The sequence below is a fragment of the Octopus bimaculoides genome, chromosome 4, assembly GCF_046866305.1.
Source record: "Octopus bimaculoides isolate indiv1 chromosome 4, ASM4686630v1, whole genome shotgun sequence".
Classification (NCBI taxonomy): domain Eukaryota; kingdom Metazoa; phylum Mollusca; class Cephalopoda; order Octopoda; family Octopodidae; genus Octopus; species Octopus bimaculoides.
In genome coordinates, this window is record NC_142931.1 from 135,684,567 (window position 1) to 135,703,985 (window position 19,419).

Consider the following 19,419-nt stretch of genomic DNA (forward strand, 5'->3'; position numbering starts at 1 on the left):
TAGGGAATCTAAATAGAATCAATTTCAGGCAGAGAAGGTAAGGAAAAATGAGGAAACTTCCATGTTAGTCAGAGACCAATATTATGTGTTCTAAACTGGTGTCTACATGACAGACAGTGTCACTAATGGGTAAACTACTTGGGACATATAGCTATTTGGTGAAAATGCCTTGCTGACAGCTATTAACTGGTTTCTACATGTGAAAATGTTACAAACATATACCACAGTACATTTGTTTGTTTCAGTACTACTTACTCGGACACCCATTGTAGACTGCATTTCTTGTACCTCTGTACTTTCCTTCTTCTTGGGAACAAACTGCCTGTAGTAAGTAAAGCAAATTAATAAAATTGAAGGGGAAAGGAGTTAACTTTTAGGAGTTGTTAAATGAAAGCCTTTTAAAATTTATAAGGCTATCATGTGCAAATTGTATTTTTAATTTTAAATAAATTTTTTATTTGTAGGTTTTCATTGTGCCATCTAAACATTGGTAAGTTCTTTAAAAGTTTGATTAGATTGCAATAGTATGGAGTTTTAAACATAATAGTTTTAAGTATAACAATGATATCTTCCCTATACATTGTATCATGATGGGTAAATATATGCATGTCAGTAAACCATATATCAAATAAAATGCACAATCAGAAACATATCTACACAAATATATTGAAGCAAACACATGCACTACATATCATTCAAAATAGTATGATAGCAGCAAAATGATTCCCTGCAAACTTTTTCTTAATCATGACCATTTTCTCGGTTTATTTTAAGTTTTTACATGGTCCAAACTACATAAATGCTTTCTTATCTGACTTGTATTTTGGTTACAATTCTGAGAACATTTTCATAATGCTTATATTTATTATTGCTCTTATCATATGCTCTTTTCAACTAAATTATTTCTGTTCTCTTGAATACTTTTTAGTTGCTGTAGTTCACTTATTACTCCCATCAAGTACCAAACACATTATACACCATTTAATATATTACCTACATATATCTGACACATGCAACATGCAACTCAAGTGCTACTACATTAATACATGCATCATTCAAACACTTCTCTTATTTTGAGATGATGTCCACTTAGCATGGACGGGTGGAAAATAACACTTCTTTAAGCTGTCATAAAGTCTAATATATAAGCTATTTCTAGATTCATTAAACATCAAACCCCATACAAAAACATATTCCTAATCCCTTTTCTCCAGAGCTGAATCCAGCTGGAACTCTATCTCTGCCCATATTTCCCCCTCAAATATGCAAGAGTAATTGAGTTATCTTCACCTCAGTTTAAAAACATAAAAGCATGCAGATTTAAAAAAAAAAGAGGTACCTCTACTTTGCAACGTTTCCTTCAGTTATCAAATTATTGTTACTATAGTTAATGCAGGAAACATAAAAAAAAATAACTAGGAATAATATGCAGAGGTAAAAATATTAATCATTGAATTTTGATTATAATAATTAGTTATTTCGACGAGTATGGAACAACTCAGCATATGTTTAAGTCTTATTATGAGGACATCAGCAAAACAGAGACTTCACTGCACTTGCCAAATTAATGACAGAAGAATCACTAAGTCAATGTGCAAGATTACCAAAATAGATATTACTTGTCCCTTGAAGTAGACAATTATGCATCACTTTTATTCATAATTTATGTCTTAAAATAGGGTGGCAAGCTGACAGAATTATTAACACACTGGGCAAAATGCTTAACAGCATTTCATCCATCTTCATGTTCTGAGTTCAAATTCTGCCAAGGTCAACTTAGCCTTTCATCTTTTCAGGATTGATAAAATAAGTACCATCTGGACACTGGAGTCGATGTAATCAACTTATCCCTCCCTCAAAATTGCTGGCCTTGTGCCAAAATTTGAAACCAATTTATATCTTAAAATATTAAAGACCAAATAACTACTTTGGTTTAATAATAACTCTGGCTCTCAGAAAAATCATGCATTCTTGAACTGCTTGAAGGGAGTCTGATATTTCTCATTTGTATCGAGAAATACTTATCTCCAAGTAGTTGATAACATTTTACAAAACGTAAATAAAGTTTTCATTTACCAACATGCTAAAAACCATTCACTCAATGTTGAGCTAGCTATTTTGCTATGACTTTTTGATTTCTTCTATTACTAAGATAATTTTTTCTTAAGCCAACCAAGATCCACTCAGTGTATCCATCACCTACTCTTCCATGAACTTGAGTAGTTTAAACACTGCATGAAAATGTTTTCCACTCATTGTTGGCCAGGGCTACATTTTCATCAATGTTTTCATCTCAATCATTGACCTTCAATAATTCTTGATAACATTAACAAATGCTAAATTCACACATAGCTATTTTTATTCTTGAAGAAACATAAAAAGCGACTCTTTTGATTAATTTATTAATAAACGAAATGCACAGATGTGCATACATATTCCTCTATTTAGGAGGATAAAGAGTATTTTTGGTTATAGAAGAAGAAATTTGTTATTCCAACATGTTTATAAAATTGTGTACTGTTCATTATTAGAAGCCAAATTTAATGCCAGAGCTTTTTGCTTAGCATTTCATAATCCTGAGCTTATTGAATGAAAGCCCAAACATGATCAAGGACATGTAGCATTGAAGAAATTAAGTGGTAACCATTTCCATAATTGAGATATGACAGAGCATTATCCACTGGGAGGCAATAAATAGACTGCTTCAAAAGTCTTAAAAATTCTGTCAGGTGGCAGGACCAAAGAGCTTTCAACGCGTAATTGAATAAAACTAATAATGTAATATTAGTAATCTAATCTAATACAAGTAACCTAATAAAATATTTAATAAAAGCAAATGCCAGTTTGAAAATATATTGCCACAGGAAAACATAATACCATACAGAAATTTTATCAGAATGTGGTCGATATATCTGGGCTTTAAGCTAATAATTTGTGTGCTGTACATACATACATACATACAGACGTTTATATGTTCTCTGTCTCTTTTTCTTTCTCCCTCTCTCTCTCTCTCTGTGCATAAATATGCATATGTGTATGTACATGCATATATATATATATATATATATATATATATATATAAATACTTTTTCGAACACTAACTATTCAACCATAAAGTAATAGTGGAATTTGTTGACAATCAAAGAAATGGAGTTATACTGAACTATGTGTTTGCCAAGGCTATAATCTAGTGAGTGTATTAGGAGGGCTTGAACCCATGACCATGTGCTAGTACTTTAACATATCTTAATTAATAATCTTTTACATGCACACACACACACACACACACACACACACACACACACAGAGCACATATGGATGTGTGTGTGTGTGTGTGGTGTCTGTATATGTATGTAGACATGTGTTTGTGTGTGTAGAGTGAGCGAGAGGGAGAGAGAAAAGAGATAAAGAGAGAAATTGGCAGATTAACAAATATAGCTAAAATGTAAAATATGAACAATATACTAAGTCTCTAAACACTGAATTCCCAGCAGTTAAGCTCACAGAAAATACAATGATTTCTTGCCTGGTTCATATATGTGTGGTTTCTTTGCTCTATTTTTTAAAATCTTTTTTTTTTTTGTGTTTTATATTTTTTCTATTTTTTCACATTGGTCAAATACGGAGAATCTTGCCTCTCACAATATAGAAACGTTTCTCATGGCACCAGCAGACAAAATGGAAGGAGATGCGCTGGAACAGCCGCTCTGACTCATGGGGCTTGCACTTGCGGACAGCAATCTCTGCTCAGATAATGGTGAGCAGGGATATGGTCTGGTAACCAAGGACACCAGAAGTCTCAACTACCATCATCACCATCGTTTAATGTCTATTTTCCATGCTGGCATGGATTGGATGGCCTAACAGGGTCTGGCTAGGCAAAAGACTGCACCAGGCTTCACTGTTTTGGCAGGGTTTTTATTGCTAGATACCCTTTCTAACACCAGCCACCTTATAGAGTGAACCCTCACAGTGGACCCATACACACACACACACACACACACACACACACACACACACACACACATATATATATATATATATATATATATATATATATACACACACACAGATACACACAGTTGTATATTAGTATGGTTTCATCATTTCCACTGAATCAGATCAAATAGTGATTGGGTTTTCAATGCCATGTTTCATTCATTTTGCACAGTTGGGAATATCAGTGTATTTGCCCTTAGCACCAAGGAAAGTTCTTAGCTGTATCTAACATTAGAGCCTCTTAGTTAAACATGCCACCTAACGAGATTCACCTGTGTGCCCTCCCTTGCGCTAGACGTTAACTGCATTATATTAATAGCATTCTTCTCAATCAAACAATACATATGTAGCTGCCACCAATATTCTCTCTCTTCAACGTTTCTGTATAGGTATTATCCTTCCTTTAACATTAATTACCTAACACTGAACTAACATTACTTCCATAAAGAGAGCCCTTGGAACTTATATTATTGGTCTCCTTTGCTGAACTGCCAAAAATGATGGGGACGTAAACACACCAACACCGGTTGTCAAGTTGTGGTTGGAGATGAGATTAACACAGACACAAAGACACACATACACATACATGTAATCAGTATATGATATAGTAGTTACCTTCAAATGCAATAAAACCTAATCACTTCACATAAAGATGAAACAATCTTGCATCTATCTACTTTCTATACATGAACACTGTTAAAATCCTCAAACTTGTTAAAAATAGCCAACCTTTACGATGCCTGATGAATTTTTTCCATGTCAATCACACAAATATGACATTATTAAACTAACTCCACTGAGATTAGGATTCAAGAGCAAAAAATGAAAAATGGATGTTGTTCTAATCACTTACTGATTATCTAAAAAAAAAAGAGAAGTGTAACCAACATTAAAGTACAGAATGTTTATCTGAAATGAGTTGCTGTTAAAAGTATTATAGGGCATACAAAAGAAACCATCTGGCTGATTGGCAAAAATTCACTAACTATACACTACAACCAGTTGTCAATAGACGTACTGTTTCATCTCTCTCTCTCTTCTACCATTAATATCTTGACTTCTGATTCTCTAAATAGACTATGTGGCCCATTACTTCTCTTATTTTGTCTCAATTCATGAACTTTCAACTGAGCAACTTGCCCATTTTCTTCTACCTTAAACAATTTTTCTGGAACTTCTATGTGCGTACAATTTTTGTATAAGCATTAACTTACAGATCTTCAGGTCACTCATTAACTGTACTGATTTCATGAGTCAGGGAGAACATGAATAATAATAATAATAATAATAATAATAATAATAATAATAATAATAATAATAATAAATGCCCTGATGCAGTCCCAGGCAGTGGCCCTCATGGTTTCTGATCAGTGGCTCCAATGGCTTCTAATCTTAACTGACTGGAAGTGTTATCATGCACATTGTTTTATCTTGGTATAAAAGATGGGCTACACCAAATATTCTGGTCAATACCACAGAATTGCTTGTCAGTTGTTTGACTTTAATTAGTTGAGCATGTCCCTTAGTGGCTGATAATATGTGCATCTCTGATCACGAGCAGAAGTAGTGGGGGAGCATCATAGCCATGTGTTGAGAGGAATTCTTTGGGGTTTGGATAATTCACCTCTGGAAACATGAGTGTTTTGTTTATCATTCATAAACAACCCTTATTCAGGGACCTTTTGAGCAGGATTGGCTCCTTGAATTGAAGAAAATTCTAACTAGGCAAGGTCATGTACTGTTTATCTTGATATGAGATGACTATGTCGTGCACATATGGTTGTGAATCATGTGCCTGGTGTACCCTTATCAGATGGGTAGTCATGATGGGTATACTGGGCTTTGTATATTTTACCCCAGTGTCACTTTGATGTCTTGCACTGCTCTCTCACTCAATAATAATAATAATAATAATAATAATAATAATAATAATAATGGTTTCAGATTTTGGCATAAGCCCAGCTATTTCTGGGAGGGGATAAGTTTATTACATTGACCCCAGTGTTCGATTGGTACTTATTTCATCAACCCCTAATGGGATGAAAAGCAAAGTCAACATTGGCAGAATTTGAATTCAGAACAAAAAGATAGATGAAATGTCACTAAATATTTTTCCCAGTCTGTCACTGATTCTGTCGACTTGCCGCCTTAATAATAATAATAATAATAATAATAATAATAATAATAATAATAATAATAATAATAATAATAATAATAATAATAATAATAAAATATTCATACTAATACATACATACATGTGTGTGTGTAATTGTATGTACCTGCAGCTATGTATACATGTATTATATTGATTGGCTCAATTTATTGATCTGGAGTTCACATATTTCTGCATTATTAGCAATAATAATAGAATATTAGGCAATAGAATACCGAGCTGTATGAATAGTTACTATAGTAATATGCCATATTTGTTTCTAGCTATTTACTCAATATTTTGATAACAACACACACACACACACACACACACACACACACACACACAGAGGAACACAGGAACACACTTCAGATTTATTTGGTTGCTTAGTACATGTATCTGTTTAAAGCCCTGCTGAGATTGTTTAATATACATGTCTGTCGAATAGTAGGCTATTAGTATCATGATATGGCTGAGATAAAATACCTCACTGAAAAGTTCTGCTTACTAAATACAAAAACTGCAGATTTTCACTTATTACATAAGTGAGTTGAAAAACCATTTAACCACAGAGGTTATTCAAAGATAACTTGCTTCAGGGGATTTAAAATCTAAAAACTATAAGCAAACTATAAGCAAAAGATGTAACTCCACTGGGATCAGTAGATCTAAATTTGTGGACATTTCGGATAATGTGGACTGGAGTGGATCATCGTTGTCATCATCATCATCATCATCATTTTAATGTCTACTTTTCCATGTTTGCAAGGCCATATGTGAATATGCTAGGACAGAGTTTTCTATGGCTTAATGCCCTTCCTGTGGTGAACTCCCAAGTGAAGTTTAAGCTCCTAGTCTATTGAACAACAAACAGCTTGGGCATGCTTATGTGGAGAACTGGAAACAAACAATAACAAAACGAGCCTTTTATTTACAAAGATCACGCAACATATCAAAGCATGCCAAGAAGCCTGGACATGCTTTTGTCATGGATAGCAAGCAAATGACACCATTAGTGAAGCTATTGTTTATAACCAGTAAGCAAAATGCGAGGCAAATATGAAATCCCTCAAACACACATACACATATACACACATAAACATAAATACTTACATACATCTATATATATATATATGTGTGTGTGTGTGTGTGTGTGTGTGTGTGTGTGTGTGCGTATGAAGGACTTCTTTCAGTTTCAGTCTATCAAAACCACTCATAAAGCTTTGGTTGGTCTGTTGTCATTGTAGAAGACATTTGCCGAAGATGCCACACATTGGGACTGAACGCAAAATGTCGAGGGGTGGATGTAGTGAATGGTGGATAAGGGCTGGGGTATGACCAATGATGCATGGGAGAGTGTAGAGCAGCATAATAGTAATGGTGACACAGTAGACAAGGAAAGGATGAGAGAGGAATGATGTGAGGGGGAAAGAGGCAGGTGTAGTGCATGGGGAGAATGAGACACACATAGAGGTAGAGGAGAAGAGATAATTTTGTGGCTCAATGGGATAATCAATATAAAATGTAGGTGGAGTGGGCAGTATAAGGATGAAGGATGGATATCAAGTGAAATGGTTTGAGGCAGTGAGAAAGACTAGTAGTATCAGGGAAAAGCTGTAGTTAGGGAGACGAAAGGTGGTGGGGGTGTCTTGAGGAGGAAATTAGGTGAAGGTCTAGTTGTGCACACACAGACTCAGAACACATTCTGGATTGCATATCACCAGTCATCCTGGTCCCTTGTCATTTGTTCTGTGAAGTTCAGGATCCTGAAATCAGCTTTCACCAATTTGTACCATGTCTTCCTTGGTCTCCCATTTCCACAACCTTCATCCACATTAAGTGATCAACACTTTTTCATACAACTGTTCTCATTCATATCCATTACATGCCCAAACCAGCACAGTTTTCTTTCTTGCTCATTACACCTGATTCCTCTTATGCTCAGTTTTATCTTAATGTACGATGTCCTTCATGAACACTTACATTGCACATCCAATGGAGCATTCTCTCTTCATTTCATTCCAGTCTTCTCAAGTCCTCTGCATTGAAGGTCCATGTCTCACTATCATGCAACATTGTAGTTCTAATTCAAATGTGATACAATTTGCTCTTCACTTTAAGGGGGAGGGCTTTTGTTGCCAGCAGTGGTAGTAGCTCCCTGAACTTTCTACAACCACTCTTACCCTGGCTGCTGGTCTTTCAGAGCAACCAACTTTACTGTTAGTTACATCTCCCAAATATCAAAAGCCATCAGTTACTTCTTGTAGGTTTCTAAGAGATTCTGTTTCCATTGTGCTCATAGTATGAACTACTCAGTGCATCTATTACATATGAAGATTATGTTCTGTTATTCCACTACACTTCTTGTTTTCGTGTGCATTCATAGCTTACAATATGTGCAACATATATCTATATAACCAGGTTAATTGTTCCCAAATATTATCTGAGTTTTAAGTTCAATTATATGAAATATATATATACACACAAATGTACACGCATGCACGCACATATAAATGCATAAAACTGCCTCTATTCCCTTGGGGTTAGTAGTGTTATAAGCTGCATGATGAAAGCAACCAGTACACTCTGTAAAGTGGCTGGTATTAGGAATGGCATCCAGCCATAGAGACCATGTCAAAGATATGAGGCCCATCAGATCCTGTCAAACCATCTAACCCATGCCAACATGGAACATGGGTGTCAAATGATGATTATATAAATATGCATATGTATATAACATCATCATAAGCATCATCAGTTTAATGTCCACTTTTCCATGGTCACATGGGTTGGATGGAATTTGATAAGGCAGATTTTCTATGGCTCGATGCCTTTCCTGTTGCCAACCCTCACATGTTTCCAAGTAAAGTAATAATTCCACAATGATCAGACATATTTTCATGTAAGATTGTTAACAAAGAACACTGCTTGCATAATGGTGACACTTATTTTATTACAAATTCAAGGTACAGAGATAGTAACACACACACGCACACACACACACACACACACACACACACACGCACACACACACACACACACACACACACGCACACACACACACACACACACACTTATTTCAGTTTTTGTCTACCAAATCCACCCTTAAGGCTTTGATCAGCCCAAGGCTGTAGCAGAAAGCACATGTTCAAGATGTCATGCAGTGGAGCTAAGCCTGAAATCATGTGGTGGGAAACAAGCTTCTAGCTACACACCCACACCTGTGCATATATATATATATTTTGTTATTTGTTTATTTGTTTTAGTTATTTGACTGCAGCCATGCTGGAGCACTATCTTGCTGGGTTTTAGTTAAACAAATTGACCCCAGTACTTATTTTTTAAGCCTAGTACTTATTCTGTCAATCTCTTTTACCAAACTGCTAAGTTACAGGGGTGCAGCACACCAACACTGGTTGTCAAGTGGCAATGGAGGTACACACACACATATACGATGGGCTTCTTCCAGTTTCTGCCGACCAAATCCACTCACAAGGCTTTGGTTGGCCTGAGGCTATAGCAGAAGACACTTGCCCAAGGTGGCACGCAGTGGGACTGAACCTGGAATCATGTGGTTGGGAAGCAAGCTTCTTACCACTTCTTTCTTTTATTCATTATGCCACTCATAAACTTTCAAAATAATTGCAAAAGTACTGTGATTTACTGGCTTTAATTGAGTAACCAAAATTTCAAGAACAAAAACAACGAACACTCTGTTGCAGTTTCTTTTGCAGTATGCACATGCAAAAGTATTTGCATGTATTTATTCGCAATTTTTTTCTTTTAATTACATCAGAGATGTATTTGGCAAGCATGTAGTTTGGCTGTGAGGCTGCATTGAGATTTAAATTAGTGCAAGAGAGAAATCATATATTAGCCATTCAAAAACACACAAAGACTGTTAACCTCACTTAAACATTTATTATCAGGTATCAAAACTATTATTTTACTGTGACCTGGTCACTGACATGAGTTCTCTGCAATTCTGATGTAACAAAAAGTTTAACATGAAATAATACATGTTTAAATGAAGTTAAAAATCTTTGCATGTTTTTGAATGACTAATAAGTGTTTTCCATGCTGCAATCATTATGTGTGTGTGTGCAATATATATATATATAAATATATATTGTAACATATGTATGTGTTATATATATGAAATTTACATGTTTGTATGTCTATTATGTAGTTTTACGTGGAGCTGCAATGGCTCAGTGGTTAGGGCAGTGGACTTGCGGTCATAGGATTGCAGTTTCGATTCCCAGACCGGGCGTTGTGAGTGTTTATTGAGCGAAAACACCTGAAGCTCCATGAGGCTCCGGCAGGGGATGGTGGCGAACCCTGCTGTACTTTTCCACCCCAACTTTCTTTCACTCTTACTTCCTGTTTCTGTTGTGCCTGTAATTCAAAGGGCCAGCCTTGTCACACACTGTGTCACGCTGAATATCTCCGAAAACTATGTTAAGGGTACACGTGTCTGTGGAGTGCTCAGCCACTTGCATGTTAATTTCACGAGCAGGCTGTTCTGTTGATCGGATCAACTGGAACCCTCGACGTCGTAAGCGACGGAGTGCCAACAACATATGTAGTTTTACACACACACACACACACACACACACACACACACACACATATTAATATACATATGGGATACACCCACATACATTACAAATTATCAGTTAAAATTTAAAATAAAAATGATATAGGATCCAATACCAGAGATATGAATATTACACCTACCTGAGCATGAAACTTACAGCACAAAACTGCAAAACTAATTTTCCTACATATACAATATGATGCAAGCACACACACACATGCCCAGGGTGTTTGTGCAGCATCATGTTTCCTATAATTGCTTTGTGCTGACCAGTGTCTTGTGAATTGAATTGGTAGGTGGAAACTGTATGGAAGCTCATTGATGCATATACGTACGTATGTATGTGTGTGTGTGTGTGTGTGTATTCGTGTGTGTGTGTGGTTGAGTGTGCATAAAAGATATCATTTTTGCTTTTGCATAAGATTTTGTTTACATTCTTATCCCCCCCCACCTCAGTTAGACTTTGCAATATTTAAATTTATTTAAATTTTTCACATTCATGCTGTGTGTTGTACAAAATATATATTGTTTAATTAATGAGGGGCCTACAAAAATTACAAATTACGTTATCTACTATGGTGCTATTCTAATTTATGACTGTTTTATTTAGCATTCTACGTTACTGATGGGGGGAATGAAACAAGGCATGGTTTTTTTTTGAGGAGCAGTCAACAAACTGGGCAACTGCTCATTAGGAGGCTCTCAATATTCTTTCATTGCACACCAAAAGCATACATGTAATGTATTTACATTCTTGTTCCATTGGGAGTAAACTTTGTAATATCTAAATTTATTTCAGCTCTTTTGATTCCATACTGTGTTAAGTTTTAAGTTTCCACCCACACACATGTGTGCATATACAGCTTTTTGAGGTGAATTCTTATCTTGCAACTCAAGTTTTATAATGTTTTGATTAGTTCTTGCTTGAAGACCACAGTGGCATGAAACTTGAGTTTTGAGATAAACTTCAGTTTCAATAAACCATACACTCCACACCATCTATTGAGTACTCTTTCATTTATTTGACATAATTCAACCTTTGTATACAAATGCACACACACACACACACACACACACACACACACACACACAGATAAATAGATAGATAGATAGATAGATAGATAGATATGTGTCTGTATGTGTGCATGCAGTAGTGTATCTGATGTATGCTGTGTAAACTAAACAGGGTGGCAAAAATCCATGCAATGCCATTGGATATATGTATAATTAAAATAATATATTTGAGATATTTAACTATGCCTGATAGAATCAATCTAAGAATACTTGCTAATCTATAGATCCCTTATCCACTAAATATGTTTCATTTTGTGTATATCACTATATGTTTTTTCTACATTCTATATACTACTGATCACATGGTCACAAGATCAGAGGCTTGTGATGCAGTTTCCCTAACAGAACAAATACCATTTACACATCACATTTGGTCAAATAGTAAGATCTCTGCACAGAATATTTAAAACAACAACTGGACTAGTATATGTATTTTTATAAAACTAAAGTATGTTTTGTTTAAAATAGATTTGTAAATGAAGTCCTCTACACCAAAATTGTGGTTGTACAGTAGGGAATAAGTAAGTACAATGTATACTATTCAATTAACCCTGATCAGTTTATAGATTTTGAATAAATGTAGCATTGAAGCATGACTTTACAGAACATGGAGAATGTAATTCTTTTTTATTTAAGAATTTAAACATCAGTGTTCTATATATTTTTGTTTAATATTGTCTCAATAATTTGTAGTGTCTGACCATTTACTTAAAATACATTCTTTGAACAATGTTAGTTAATTTATAAATGTATTAATTGATAAATTTGTTGATTGTGAAATTACAACAAATTGAAAAAAAAAAATATTGCTACTCACTAGTCACAAAATAGACAGCAAGAACTCAGATGGAAAAATTCTATTTTCTAACTAAAGTACAATGTCTGTACTAACTTTACAACTAAAATTTCAATTATAAAGAAACAAAGCCCCACCAGACAAATATACTAGAATTATAAAAAAAATTTAGGACTTCTCAAGGACCATATGTTTATGAGGATTAGATTGAATTTATTAGGGCCTTGATAATATAACTGGAAGTGCAATTATTCTACTAAGCAGTATAATTATTAATGTTATCCAATTATACAGTATTTTTAAACTTCTCTTTAACAGATAAGCTTAGCTGAAGGAGCATGAATGGGGAATATCTTTTATAGAAAGTACTCCTTAGGGATTGTTTTTCAAAGATTTAATTCATAACATTACTATATAATGGAATATCAATTCTTAGTATAGAGTATGTGATCACTACTTATTAGATGTAATTAATCAGACACTGGTAGAACAAGAACATATTTCAGTGTTGAATGTTTTCAATCTGAATGGGCTTATAAAAAGGAGGTGACACAAAGAGCGATTATTTAAAAAAAAATATTAAATAATGTGATCAAAAAGTAAAAACTCTAGTGAAATATGGTGTGCAGTTAAACAAGGAATAACTGTGAACAAGATATTTATTCTTTTATGGTAGGAATACACAAAGTAAGGATAATGGTTTGGTTAACTTATCCTTATGACATATGCACACACATTCCTCATTTCTAATTATTCAAAGACATTTTAAAAATATATTGACATCAAATGTGCAAAGGCTTCTTTCATGATAAACCTTGATTAAATAAAACTAAAACTAATTACTGAATCATTCATGTACATGCATAGCTAGATACCCAGATAGGCATGCATGAAAGAGATACATAGTTATATATACAAATATATTGTTTGGTATATTCACATGCATATAAGGTTCACATAAAATATTCCAATCTTATTTATTTTAAGAAAAGCTTTGCTTAAATTGTAAAGACTTTGATACTCCTCTTAACTATGTTTATATTTTTCATGATAGTGCTTACTATAAAACATTTGGAATATTTTAAGTATCCTTATTTCTAAAATAAACAATAATTAGCCATGCTTCAAACCACTTTTTGCTCCTTTATTTAGAAACAATTTATGAATTAATATAACTTAAATCTAATTAATAAAAAATTGTATCAGTAAAGAAAATATAATCTATGTTGGTTACTGAGCACTGGTGATACTAACACAAATATAAAGCATCCTGGAAGTGAAATTAAAATCCCATAATTATACTTGGTGATGCTGGGTTAAAATTAATTTACATGCAACATTTTCCTCTTGACTTTTCAGTTAGTTACATAATTTATATTTTCTATAATTAAGGAATTTAAAATTTTCTGTTAACTTTTGATAAATCAATGGTATAAACTGAGATGATTGTTTTCCTAAGGGTAATCTCTTTGGGAAGTTATTAAATTTAGATGGTGGTAAATGTCAGTGAATTTATGGTAAAATGAAGCCAAACACTGCAGGGATTCTAGTGAAGAAATGTTTTAATAAATGAGAAATTGGAAGAAAGAGTTGTAGGAGTAGGAGTTTTGACATGAGATATGAAGAGAAAATAAGGAATAGACAATATCCAGAAATGAAGAAATGATTGAGAAATTTAAAGTATGGAATAAAATCAAAAAAGTAAAGATGGGTGATCTTTATTTAAATTCATTTCAAAAGAATCTCTATCTAGCTGAATAATTAAATTTGAAGTGATGTATATAATCTGTAACAGAAGCAAATAAAATTTTGGATTTAAAATTGAAATAAATAAATATAAAATGGTGGAGATGATGGTAAAGGCAATAAAACTGAATGGTGATAAGATTTTAAATTTACTGGCAGTCATGGACTATTTTCTTTATTATTTAGCGCAAAATTTTAGTTATTTTTTCAATTTTCTTTTAAATCACCTTTTGGCCAACAGACAGACAGACAGAATGATATAGTAAATGCTTGTAAATGGGTTGATTATTTGGATTCATAAATAAAGGAAAGATACTGAAAAATCTCAAAAAGTACTGTGTATCATCAATAAAAAATTCCATCAGCCGAACTTTTATAACAACTTTAATAAGTCAAACTTTAGTAACAAGTTTTTATTCAACCTTTTTCTGAATCATATCAGAGTAATAAAGGAAAATAAATACTGCCTTTTGTTTTCTTGAAACACACACAAAAAAATCTTGGTGACATTGCATAACCCAAAAAATGAAATATTATTTGTGATATTTAATCATACTCAAAAGAAAATATATCTATGAGAAGTTTTACACCAGTAAGAATTGAATGAATTTGTTGTTATGTATTGCAATTTAGGGAATAAAATGAATTGGAAAAAATGAATGGAGAATGTTGTCCATTATAATTATAAAATTTCATGTTTGAGGAGAGACACAAAACTAACATAACAAAAGATACTTTTTGAGTTTCGAATATTAATTAGCATGTGGAAAATGAAAACAATATTAGTTTGAGAATATAACCTTCTCTGAGGATAAATGGAGAAATAATCCACAAATAAAATGGACAATGTCTTGAGGAAGATGTTAAGATAAATCCTAGCACCAACCAAGCATGCATAAAAATATATTTAGATGCAAGCATGCCTGAAATATATTAAGTGTAGTCAAACACACACACACACATACACACTCACACAATAACAGATATACATATGTACAATTGCAGGCACAAATATATGCATATATGTATATTTACATATACTTATTCAGATATGTAAAGAAGCTATATATTTATATGCATAAAATGTATGTGTACAAAATTAATATACAAGTAAAATATATACATTTGTCTTATATACAATTTTCAGCTTATTAAAAAGAGCTTTTTGATGTAGGAATCAAGGAATAAAGTTACACATCAAATTAATGGAAAAATGAAGAATATTCATTAGTGATATTTTGATCAAGGATCTTATATTACCTGATGTTGCTGTAAAATATAAGTTGAAATGAAAAAAAGTACAATATATAATCGATATATAATCAGTGACTGAACTTCCTTGAAGGTTCAAAATAGATTTTCTTTGTTTTTTTTTTTTTTTTTTTTTTTTTTTTGGTAATCAAAGTCACCATATTTTAGAGTATTTGTTTAAGATAAGATTTAGCTTTGTGTTATTGCTCACCTTCAGAAAATTAACCTTTTCAGTAGCTTGACAAGAACTTGTACATCATTTTTTAGATTTTCTTTTATGCATGATATGGTTTTTAAAAAGTCTATTACCTGATTTTATAATGTACAAGAGAGATTATTATCTTCTCCGTTGCTTTCAAAATATTTTAGATCCTGATGCATAATTAAACAGATACTTTGGATAATTTCTTATGACTCATTATGATATGTCATGTGCTGTTGTAATATGAAATTAAGCATTTAAAATATACAATAATGAACAGAAAGGGTGATTTATAATTAGTTGACATACTTCACCAATTTTACATTCCCTTCTATGGATATTCTGGAGTTGTTGGCAGCAGCCATGTCAAGAACTTTGAGTCCATTAAAGACTAAACCTGAAATTAAATACAGATGAATCACTTAGAATAATCCATGATAAATAAGAAATGTTAAAGATATTAAGTATAATGGACAAATGAAATGATTTCATAAAATTCAGTTTAGTGTAGAACAATGATCTAGCTAAGGAGTACAAATCTATGTTAGGTCTGATGTATTTTCTAATTATCTTATACTATTGCAGATTATGTTAAAGAAAGGAAGAAGTAACTTTAGAGAAAACATAATTTTTGATTTGTATTCTAGAAAAAAAAGTGTTAAATTCTAAGTTCAATGGTTCTTTTGAAATTGCAATGTGGGATTGTTAGACAAGCCATTCAGGGTTAATAATTTGCATGAATTTTCAAAGATCAGAGATTGTTTGTATTGGTTGTTTATACTCTAGGAAGGATCATAAGAGATAGAAATAAAGATTCAATAAGTTGTTTTGATTTAGCAAAATCTCAGTATCAGAAGCTGTTTTGAAGAAAAACATTAGCTCATGCTTTTCAAAGATGCAATTTTATTGTTGATCTAGGACTAAAGATTAACTTCGATGAATAAGTGCTGGTAAGCAGATATAGACTGTAAAAACATAAGGTAAAATTAGCTCAATTTAAAATGGGAAAATAATTCAAATTCACCAGAAATTCAACATCAAGACTTCTGAATGAGTAAAGATGAGAAATGAATTCTTAAAATGATAACATTGTTAAGTGAAAAGAAAAACTAAACTACAAGATAAAACCAATAAATGTTCTCATTTACAAAACTTTTGTAGAGAGGGTTGTAATTTGTTACATTAGCTTTTTGTTTGTTTCAGTTTAAGTTTCCTTGTCAGTTAAGTTGTTTTTCAGTTTAAGTTATTCTTTTAAGTAGCATGAGTCGGACAGATCCTTTGCAGCAGTATTTTACAACCTCCCCTTTGCCAACACTTCTAGATACAGTGGTAAAGATTTTCTAGATACTAATGGTAAGGATTTTCTTTTAGTCATGAGCAACTGTTTCCATATCAATACACTGGTAACATTTATATGTTTTGACACTCTAAAATAGATTAATTGCACCACAAAACAATTTCACTGTTATCCCATTCACTAGTAATTTAAGAAATTATCATTTTGTACCTTGAGGAACACTTGGAAAATATTGTCATTCCACATACAAAAAGAAATCTCATGTCCTTGGCATTGCCTATAATATTACTATGAACTTTATTAAAAAGAAAAGAAACATTAAATGACTCAGAATAAATTGATGACTCAGTATATTGAGATATTCACTTCTACGATACCTCCTAAAAGTGCAATGATCTTTCTCTCACAAAACAACCAAGAATTATGGGTTACTCCTAAATGTTAAGCAACCTACTTATCTATTATTCTAACAATTATTCCAGAAACAAATAATATACAAAGGAATTCATTCACTTAAGTATTAAAACCTCCTTCACTAAAAACTATTTATTTACAACCAAATGTGACACATTAAAAGATATAATGTTTGCACCATTACACTTAACATCAGCAAAATTGCAGATCATGTTTAGGATAAAATCTTTCTGGGTATGCTCTATAACCATCAGTCATTTCTTGGATTGGATACTTTCTCTCATACCTTCCCTTTGCACTATGTGCCAATGGAGCTTACACATATCAACTCTGGTGTATCTTAAGATCCAGTAACATCTTTCGGATTTAACTATGTTCATTTGTGAACCTGCTCTACTTCTATACACACTTCCATGCAAATGATACTATACTTCAATCTTTCTTAACTTTACACCCACAAGCATCATTCACACATGACCTAAACACCCAACACCATACACTCACAAGTAAAACAATTAATAGAATCATGACAACTTTATCTCTTTTAACAGCATGGATATTCATTCACAATACATATCAAAGGAAAAAGTCTTATATATCAGACCTTATAAGCATGAATAATGCGCATAGTACACATACAAATACTAGGCTTTGTATCTGATGATCTTCCATGTTAATACCGTATGAATAACATTATCAAAACTGCATTACAAAGACTAGGATTCTTCTTTAGAATCCCAGAATCCTTGACAAGTTAACCATCTATAAAGTTCAAATAAAATCCATGCTAGTGTACTATTCACATCTATGGGATGTTGTTGCTACACATCGGTCTGGGAACCCTACAAGTGTCATGAACACTGTTCTTTCTCTTTTGATTAACTTATAAAAGCAAAACACTTGCTAAGAAGCACAAATTTCACACTGGGTTGTTAACCATTAGTAATAATTGGGATACAAACTCATCAATAAAGTTTGCCCTGAAAGGAGCCTATTCAATGTGCTATAAATAGCCTGCCAATACCCTACAGATCACAACCTGCTATTTTCAGAAGAGAAATACATATTAAGCAATGTAATCTGAAACATGTTTTAAAAAGCAACAAAAGATGGATGGCCTTGGCTAGAATGCTTTTGATCTAAGATCTATTTAATCAGAGCCAACATGTGGTTAAACAACAATCATATTATTTATCACACAGATGTTACCAGTATCTCTGAACATGTCTTAAACACACTGGATAAAAAAGCAGATGGAATATACTATAATTTCATATAGCCATGGTCTCTGAACAGACTGTGGTATATCAATGCTCTTTAAAATGAGACACAGTGGCAGAAACAATTGGAACAATTTCTTTTAAAATCAGAAACAATATTATTCTCAAAAGGAAACAAAAAAAAAAAAGAAATTCTAGGCTATTATATTAGTTAATACTTGTCAATTCAGCATGAAATGTTTCATGTATGAAATTCTATTATATCATTGAAATGAATCAGAAAAAAAAGTTATTCTGACAATAGCAGAAGCTGGAGGAAATTCAGAAAATATATACAATAAAAGAATTTCCTTCGTAGATAAAAGGTAGATAATATAATGTATATGATGAGAAATACTTTCATGTAGTTGTAGGCTAGGATTAGTAAAAGAAAATGATATTATTTAACTTGAAGGAAATAAATGGAATAACTTCACTAAATCCAAAATCTGATTACGATGTACCATTCACAGAAGAAGCTGTAGGTAGTGATAAGTTATACTTAGAATAAATGTGAAGAAAAGGGAGAAATTCTATGATCACAAGTTTTGTAGAGTTGACTTTCAGACAAAGGAGACTTAAGGTGGAATAGAACTAGTTAAAAGACCCAGACAAATAAAGAAACTAAT

The 19,419-nt window shown here is 32.8% G+C and overlaps 1 protein-coding gene across 25 annotated transcripts in view; it reads right to left on the minus strand.

Annotated features, from left to right (window-relative positions):
- Positions 1-19,419, minus strand: part of LOC106880165 (neurexin 1) — a 358,761-nt gene that overhangs the window by 7,762 nt on the left and 331,580 nt on the right. For 15 of the 25 annotated variants that reach the window (XM_089351543.1, XM_089351541.1, XM_089351540.1 and 12 more), the window contains 2 exons: positions 16,130-16,217; positions 256-322 (listed from right to left, as the gene is read on the minus strand). In XM_089351543.1, the coding sequence (XP_089207669.1) occupies positions 256-322; positions 16,130-16,217 (155 nt within the window). The remainder of the gene's footprint in view (positions 1-255; positions 323-16,129; positions 16,218-19,419) is intronic. The other 10 variants (XM_089351552.1, XM_089351550.1, XM_089351547.1 and 7 more) reach the window with 1 other exon arrangement.